We start from the raw sequence: 9,824 nt of genomic DNA on the forward strand, positions 1-9,824 counted from the left end.
CCCCCCCCCCCCCCCCCCCCCCCCCCTCTCTCCTCTCTTCTCCTTCATTAACGCGCGACTCTAAGAAGAAAAAAAACTTCATCTGATTCATCGTTGTAATAATCGATTCAAAAACTTTAATCGACGATTAACTTCTTCTACAAACATGGCTCGTACTAAGCAGTGCAATAGAGTTGCTATTGAGAACCCTAATCTCGTTGACAAAGTAAGAGGAAAGGTTTATACAAGAAGCAATCACAAATCAAATCCGGACGAATTAGAAGAATCAATGGCTCCAGTTAGAAGGTATGTAACGAAAACCCCCTCGTTTAACTTGATATGTTGATTGTAAAATTAGGTTTTTAACCGGAAAATCGCAGTACAGAAGAAGGGTCGTTATTAGTTTATTTCATAAACCCTAACGATTTTTTCATATGCATGAAGAGGTTAGGAAAAATTGTTAGGGGTATATGTTGTAGGACATAACGACCCTTTTTCTGGTATTTCAAAAAAAATTACCTAGATTAAAGTCGTTACCATATTATAGAAACATATGACGATCCTCTTTAAACGACTCCTTTTTAAACATTAACGACTCTAGGTGAAAAACAAACAACGTCTCTGTCCCAAAAAAATGAAAGTGTCGTCAACATATGACGATTCGTCGGCTTCTTCCACTCCTGTTGTATCTGCTTCCGGTAGCGATGAAGAATAAGGTACGGAAGAAGAAGAACATCCGGTAGGAGGTGAAGAAGAATAATATAGTGACAACGATGATGAAAGTAATGATGTTGGTGGGTCTGGTGATGGTGGTGATAATGATGATGATGATGACGATGGTAATGGTGGTGGTGGTGGTTGTGATGATGATGATGATGAGAAGTAGGAGGAAGGTAATGATGGTAAATGGTTTGGTGGTGGTGGTGGTGGTGATGAGGAGGAGGATGAAGAAGATGAGGAGGATCCCCCGCAATCGCAGGCGACATTGGTGGTGGATAAAGTCCAAATTGCACCCAGCGCGAGACACATTCCCCCAATATTTACAGCTACAACGTCTTCGTAATGGGAAAGCCAGAGGAGAACCTAGAGATGGTGGAAAAGTTCTATTTCGATATCTTGGAACATGGGCTCGTACCATCTATAAGACCATCGTAACAATCTCAACTTCTCTTGTTATTTGATTTGTTGATGATAACTTCCTATTTTTTGTATATTTACTTGTTTTCTTTTGTAGGATCATAAGAATGTCGTAGGTCTTTTCAGGCGCCAATCTTCTTATGTGAAAATGGAGATGTGACTGCTAGAAGCTGAATGTGCAAGAGTCAGAGAGATTGTTGAAAACTGTGGTTTGTATACTGCCGTTGTGAACTCCGTGATTGCATATGACAAGGTCACAATGAATTAAGTAAACCATTCAATAGATGCACAAGAATAATAAAATACTCACCATCAATGTCTAGAGTAACACTAGGATGATACCACATCAACAACTGACAAGCAAGAGTTTCATTCAAAATATATACGAGTATAGATGCATAGTCATCAACTAGGTGGTCGAGTAATTTATTATACTTCCACAACCTATCGGTGGAAACGAATTTTTAAGGGGTAATGTCATAGAACAAGCGACCTTAATTTTTCATAACACTTCTTATAAGCATCAAATTTCTAATCGAAGTTCGTGGATACCAGGACTGAGGTCCTAATAACGTCTTGAAGTAAAGAAAAAAAGCTCAATATGGACCGAGGTCCATATTTTCCAATCACATAAACTTTTTCAATAATTACTTTGCAAAAGGGGGATATCTATGCATTATGATTTCAATAGCTACTCAGAATATTATCTACAACCAATTAATAACGATCTTTCACCATTCTCCAAGAGTATGAGGAACTATAATCTATTGGTAAAAAAATTTCAACATGAGGATATGAGATATCAATGCAAATTTTATGGACATTTTCCTCATCAATAGATATCAACTCATCACTCAAAGAGAATATGGATTTTATCTGATTAGGTTGCATACCTCGTATAAGAGGTTTTCGTCTATGCTTGTAAGCATATTTTCAGGCGAAATAATCGATGTGATTTCATGGCATGCCTTGCAAGGAATTTAATTTATGCCGAATTTAGCTAGTGTACTCTTGATAAATCTAGAAATAGAGTAACCTTCAACACCTTGGGCACTTATTGGCGTGAAAATTTAGATGAGACACAATTGGAGTTAACCAATGTCGTCAACGATTCTCCCCCTGATCCTCAGACGGGAATGTATCATCAACTGAACATTTAGTTCTGCATGACTCCACATATCAAGGAGCAACTGGGTGCAGAAAACAGTAATATATAACACGCAACCCAAGAGACATAACTAATTAAGTTTCCTCTATCGTTTACTATCCAGCTGGAATAGATTTAAGAATTTACATTGCCATATAAAATTCAAAGCAAACTGTAAAATAAATTTTATGAATATAGACATTATCTTAACATCTATTCCAGTCCTTCCAAGATGACCGACAGAGATAAAATAAATAAATAACAGAATTTCAAATACATGTACTATTTTTTATATGTCACAACGATAACATTCTCGAAGATGGTTATCCAACCAATCATTATGCTACCTTCCGCGTTATGCCATTTCTGGTGGTACAACGTTCATTAAGTTCTTAAACTTGAAAGCTATTATATTCCCATATTTAAATATGTCTGCAACAATTGCATTTTCTTCTTTTATCGTGTCCATTAGATTTTCAAAAGTAGATTTATTTTCATAGGTTTGATGAAAATTTAATTCACCAAATTTGTGATTTTAAGTAATAATTGAGGCGACAAAAAAACTTGATTTAAAACTAAATATATCATTTAAAAGATATGCAAAACTTATTATCGCTCAAAGTATGTATATCTACGAGACACAATTAAAATATGCAGCTCTTGTTGTTGTTGTCACAACATATACAAAAGTGTGAATTTACACACTAGCTCCCCAAAGCCCATATGTGCGTATAAGAAGCGCATAGTATACATGTCGTAAAGCTCACAGAAGCACATAAGGGCACATAATATGTGACTCTCCTTATCGCTCGCTGCAGTATTTTATGCGATCCATGTATCTTCTGTAGAATCAATCGGAAGTATTCACCATAATTAAAAATCAACAGTATACCAACATAGGATTTATTTCTTACATTATTAGAAAGAACGCTGAAAAACCTTCACTTGATCGACTAAACAGGAAAATAACAAATGCTTCAAAACTCAAATGGGTGATTAAAAATTCAGATATTGAATGTTACTACAAATATGTGTTATTTCTAATACGCACCCATTTGAATATTTCTTCGTATATCACAACAATTATTTATGCCGCCATAGCACGTACAAAATGTGATGAGATAACCAAATAACTATTTAGAAATAGTTAAACCAAATAGGTTATGTTAGAAAAAAAAACTACCATTTTTCGTATCGCCAACCCCGTACGAATTACTGGGGAGCTACTCGTGCCTATAACGTGTTATAAATCATCGTATTGTGAAGACAACTTAAGTGGTATCTTATATACAATCGTATTTAATTAGTGTAATAAAAAACTTAGTAAAGATCGAGAAGAGATTCGTTTCTCTTCTTATATGACACGAACACATACAAGAGTTTCTTAAAGAGAGAATTCGATGTTGTATTGGTATTCTCTTCTCTACTTACGAAGTAACCATTCTATAGATACGTTGCAATGGCAACGACTGAGAGATGTTGGAGTATGTGGCGTGATATAAACCACATATGTATAGCTAGGATAGTCTCACATGGAATAATAGGAGTACATGTGGTGCCTAGTAAGCTTGGGCATCTCCTTACATATCACCGAGGTCTTTTAGATTAAAACTCCACACCTTCTGCAACAGGTGGTCAAGTTGGGGATAGTACCGGTGATGTGTGTTCGGGTCCGGAGTAGGGTCCTGCGGTCCGTGAAGATCCTAACAGTTGGTATCAGAGCCTATGGTTTGGGATACTGTCAGAACAGAGAAGTTATTGTGGATGTCACCCGGTTTAGGGCGCAGGTGGAGGCAGACTCAAGGTAGATCTTGCGCTCAAGGTTGAGTTAGTTCCGCACCCATTAACTCAGGTGAAGCAGGGTTCTAAGTGGGCAAGGCAATGCTCAAGTGGAGTTAGTGGACATCCCCCATTAACTCAAGGTGGAGTAGGTTTTCAGGGCACGTAGTGACAATAATCATGTTCGACGGGTAGCATATACGAAAGGTAATCATATGGTGGAGTATGACTGGATTAGTGAGGTAATTTAATCTCGCCAATATGGAGATTTTTGGAGTATGTGGCGTAATATAAACCACATATGTATAGCTAGGATAATCCCACGTGGAATAAGAGGAGTACATGTGGTGCCTAATAAGCTTGAGCATCTCCTTACATAGCATCGATGCCTTTTCGATTAAAACTCCACACCTGCTGCAACAGGTGGTCAAGTTGGGGACAATACCGACGCTATGTGGTCGGATCCGGAGTACGGGATGGCGGTTCATGAAGATCCTAACAAGAGCTTCTCCAATGGAATGTATGTGAACATAAGTGTCGAAGTCCACAGAGAATACATATTCATTTTCCTTAAAAATTCTTCTCCAAACTTATGTGAAGATAAGTGTCTAAGTCCACATAGAATACATATTCATTTTCCTTAAAATTCTTCTCCAAACTTCTTAAATCAATTAATGTGTAGATGACATGGCTTAATTTTTGTTACACATTGTCAAGGTGAATGTCAAGTTTTAGACATTCACCTTGACAATGGAATATATGTGAAGATAAGTGTCTAAGTCCACATAAAATACACATTCATTTTCCCTAAAATTCTTCTCCAAACTTCTTAAATTAATGTGTAGATGACATGGCTTAATTTTTGTTGGACATTGTCAAGGTGAATGTCAAGTTTTAGACATTCACCTTGACAATGTCAAGTTATCTTAGTAAGCTATTGCTTAACTAAAATTAATTCCAATATATTAAATAACCATTTTTAACTCTAATAAAATCTAAAAAGTTACTAAAAATAATATTTACATTTAATCCATAAAAAATGGAAATGAACTATTTCCACCATTTAATTTAAGAAAAAATTAGAATGAGGATGTCTTATTTGCACTACCACCTAGAAAACATACACAACTACCATCGAAGAGACTCTGATATTCATAAACCACCTCTGTCTTGACGTGGTAACATATGCCATCATATCTATCCATGCAAAACTAACTGTCTAACATGTAATTACAATAAGGGCCATATTTGCCCATTACCAATCTAGATGTTAAAGAGTTTGGATCTCTTCCCTTGATTCCCCTGTCGGGACACTTTGCCCTTTAAGATCTCGGTAAGTCTAGCAGCGCCCTTAACTTAATCAAGTTCATGCTATGTAGTTTTTATTAGCGTGTGGATAATCCACATGTCATGAATATCCCTATCGACTGCGCATATCCTATTGGCTATGCAGTACGCACACTAGCTAATTCTTTAAGGGTGTTCTTCTATATACCCCCAGAAATACTAGCGATACCCCTTTATCTACATACCCCCAACAATGATCTACCTAGCCCATCAGATTCATAAAAATTTTATACCCCCAAACAACAAAAAAGAAATAAAAACGATATAATCTCTTCACTGTCGCAACAAATGGATGAAAATATAGAGTTCCTTTTCTTCCTCCCTCCATCTGTTTCAGTATAGAAACACAAACCCATTTTCTTGTTTCTGTATTAGTGATGATGGATTAAGGGAAATGTAACTCCTAATTTGAAACACTTTCAGATTTATACCATGCACCTTCTCTGTTTGTTAAAATGCCTGGCAGATTTTCGTTGATATTGATTGTAGTTAAGGATTCTAAAATGATCTGTCTGCAAAAAATTATTTCTATAAAAATAAGAAACAATTTGAGAAACTATGAAAAATTAAAATAACCACTGCAGTTCTTGCTGCATACGAGTTTGAAAACTTATTATTAAGCACTAACAAAACTGATATGTTTATTCATGGCTCATCCAGGTCAATGTTCTCTATAACTTGTAAACCTTGCCCAGGTTGTATTTGTTCGATGTTCTCCCATCCTCTATGCAGCCGTTCCATGTATGGAGTCGACAGTAAGGCGTCCTCATTGTATATAGAACTCCATCCACTCTGAACTGGTGGAAGGGGAGAACCCGGTTTCAATATTGCCTTAACAAAGTGTTAATTATCAATATTGAGAATTGTCACAACTTTGAAATCTTCTAGAGGCGGGGTTCTCAATGGTAACCATGTTGTGTTTCCCAAATTCGAAAATGATGAAAAAACTCATAAGACTGATTCCAAAACAACTCAAATCAAATCATTATTAAACAACTCAAATCAAATCAAATCAAATCAAATCATATAACATATTTGTTCTCAGCAAAAACCTTCAAAAATGAAAAAATGATTAGTAGTTCCCCTATTGTAGGTTATTATATACCTTGAGCTCATCATGATATGGTTCAATCTCCGGACCTTCCAAATGGGATTCTAACGATTCCATAGTTGATTTACCTAGAGTTTTTCCTTCCATAACAAATAAGAGTAGTATTCTTATTATATAATCTCACCATTAATCTCATAATTAAAATCATGTTCTATATTTGGAAGAAAGATTATTCTTTCACACAAGTATATAGGGATATATTTTTTTACAGTTATATATGGTTATACAATAAATTTTTGAAGGGGTATCAGTATCAAAATTTTGAAACAGTTTCGTGATTTTCATGTTAATCAAATAATAACTAACAAAACTAACAAAAAGGGTACTATAGTATTTTCTGGGGTATAAAGAAGAACACCCTTCTTTAAAGCCCACTTGGCCTGCCCCTACCTGTTTGTTTGATAACTTTAATTACAATCACATCTCTTGAATCCCTTGGGAAGAAACCCTTCATTCTTGTACTCCGGTGTCTCTTTTTTATGGTTCAAATAGCACTCCTCTGGCAGAAAAGAATAAGGCCATCCCAACTAATTCAAATGTTGTGCATCTAAGCATGCGTCGTTAAACAACCCCTCGCCCCTGTTAATAAACTGATACGTTAACTCTGAGAAATTCCAACCCCCTGAAATTACAGTTAGAACTTAGAAAGAAAGATCTTAAAAAACTGACCTAACTAGTTCTACAACATAATTAGTGCCAAGATGATAAAATAACAAACTTTTACTCCATTTCTCTATTTGGTAAGGGCAATAAATGTTACTACAGAGAAAACAGGGTTTTGAATGCTCCGGCAGACCAGTTCCAACTATAACTCTTACTATATAAATGCCCCGTCTTCTTCTTCGCAATCAGAACCCACAAGACCAAACATGGATTTCCACTCTATTAAATTTTCCTCTTTGGAAAACTACTACCGCAGCGAGAAATTTCCTGAACTTCACAACCTACTAGTACTCTTCTTTTGCTTGATTTTATCCATTAGATGGTATTTCAAAAGCTGCAAGAATCAACTCATGATCCGATGGCCTATTATAGGTCGGCTCCCGTCACTTATGTTTAACGCACACCGCATTCACGATTGGACTGTTGATATCTCGAAAGCTTCAGGTGGAACCATCGTTGAGAAAGGATCCTTTTTCGCGCGTGTAAAGATTGTATACACATGCGATCCTCGTAATGTTAAGTACATTCTTAGTACCAATGTCTCTAACTTCCATAGAGGAGCAGATTACAAAGCAGCATTCGACATTTTAGGTGAGGGGCTCCTCAGCTCTGACTCTCATTTCTGGATGGCACAAAGAAGGGTTGCACGTACGACGTTTAACTCCAAGACAGTCCGAGATATCATTGCTCATAAGGGCAAAGAGGTGGTGCAAGATTCACTACTCCATCTTTTATCGCACTGTGCTAAAGAATCATTGCCACTGGATTTACACGATACGTTTTTGAGGTACTCGTTTGATACTTCCGTTAACATCATCTTTGGTAAAAACCCTAAACACCTCTCAACTAGCTTTCCTACAAACGAGTTCGCGAAAGCCATGGATGATGCAACAGAGGCTGTATTCTATAGGCACGTAATACCTAGTTCATGGTGGAAGTTGTCTCGGAGGTTGAAGATAGGCAGCAACGAGAGGAAGTTGAAGACAGCATGGGATATCATAGATCGAGACATCGCGGAGTACATCAAGGTTAAAAGAGAAGAAATGGTGGCTAATGGAACAAACGGAGGAGAAAATGATCTACTGCATGTGTATATGAGTATTAAAGATGGAGAAAAGGATGAAATGTTATTATCGAAGATGTGCAGTGATAAGTTCTTCAGAGACACTGCTTTCACTTTCCTCATCGCTGGACGTGATACAACAGCCAGTGCTCTCTCTTGGTTCTTCTGGGTGATTTCAAAGAATCAATCTGTAGAGGTTAAGATACTTGAAGAACTTAAGCTTATAATCTCCAAGAAGAATACAAAAGGAGGGGAAAATGGTTTTGTTAGGGCAGTGGAGAAGCACCAATTGGTGTTTGATGCAGATGACCAAGCAGATATGGTGTATCTTCATGCGGCACTATGTGAAACACTAAGACTATATCCTTCTGTTCCTCTAATCCGCAAAGGTTCCATAAGCGATGACGTATTTCCAGACGGAACAGTTGTGAATGCAGGAATGATGGTTTTGATCTCGTACTATGCCATGGGAAGGATGGAATGGGTCTGGGGGAAGGATTGTCTAGAGTTTAAGCCAGAGAGATGGATCGGTAGAGATGGAAAGCTAAATCCTGAAACCATGACCAAGTTATTGTCATTCAGCTCTGGCCCAAGGACATGTATTGGTAAAGACATGGCTTTTGTGTTGATGAAATTAGCTGTTTCAGCTATAATCTATAACTTCCATTTTGAAGTCGTAGAGGGTCAGAATGTCATTCCAACTCCGTCAATTGCCCTTAAAATGAAGAACGAGTTGATGGTAAGGGTGAAGGAAAGAGTACATCTATAATACAGTATTAACACTAGGTACGCAGAATCTGTCAAACTTCACCCTGATTTTAGACACCCAAAATGTCAAACTATTTCTACATTTAGTCTGTTTTAAAACGTACTAGTAAAAGAGAAGCAACCTCATTGAAGAGGTAAGCTAGTGTGTCTGTTTGTGTTGCTATATATGAGTGAGTCTATTGGATAAAGAACTGTTTATCGTGAGTAAAATAGCTCATACATATAAATTTCAATTTATTTTAGTTGTCTCACTGTTTCACATATTATCCGTTCGTTGCTGAATACTAGTGCATCGAGCATGCAATGGCATTGCGATGTTCTATCGTTGAGGTAAAGCTGGTTATAACAGTACCTGTGATGCGGTGTTCAATGGAAAAAAAATCTGTCCCTCCATAATAATTTTCGTCGAAGTATCTGTAATAATAAGTACACCAATATCATAAATGCTTTTTTTTTTTTGGATGAGAACATGCCATAAATGCTACAGACATGCATTGCGAATGGTTTTTCCAACTACATGCTGAACGCGCCCGCTTAGAAGCCGACCACTTCCCACCTACTTCTTCAATTGAGTTTCAGTACTAGTACTTGAAAACTAGCTAACAGGTTGTTCGAAAGTAGTTGATTTAAATAAATCTAACTCTGCCGAATATTAGTAGTGCCTTAATTAGGGTCGCCCAATTTGATTGGGATGGGTCACTCGTGCCCTACGAGATCTGATTATGAAATTTATACACTGTTCAAAATTGCTACATGAACAGCTGATTGACGGCTGAAAATAACAGCGACCCATATGTGGCATCATGTGTAGGAAAAAGGGGATTTCTTTC

General features: G+C 37.0%; 1 protein-coding gene across 1 annotated transcript; it reads left to right on the forward strand.

Annotated features, from left to right (window-relative positions):
* The first annotated feature begins 145 nt into the window (after nucleotides 1–145).
* LOC113331868 (alkane hydroxylase MAH1-like) lies at nucleotides 146–9,390 on the forward strand. The gene is made up of 3 exons (XM_026578514.1): nucleotides 146–285; nucleotides 7,483–8,965; nucleotides 9,283–9,390. Exons 1-3 carry the CDS (start codon nucleotides 146–148, stop codon nucleotides 9,388–9,390), a joined length of 1,731 nt encoding a protein of 576 aa, XP_026434299.1.
* The last annotated feature ends 434 nt before the right edge of the window (nucleotides 9,391–9,824 follow it).

The sequence above is a fragment of the Papaver somniferum genome, unplaced genomic scaffold, assembly GCF_003573695.1.
Source record: "Papaver somniferum cultivar HN1 unplaced genomic scaffold, ASM357369v1 unplaced-scaffold_128, whole genome shotgun sequence".
Classification (NCBI taxonomy): domain Eukaryota; kingdom Viridiplantae; phylum Streptophyta; class Magnoliopsida; order Ranunculales; family Papaveraceae; genus Papaver; species Papaver somniferum.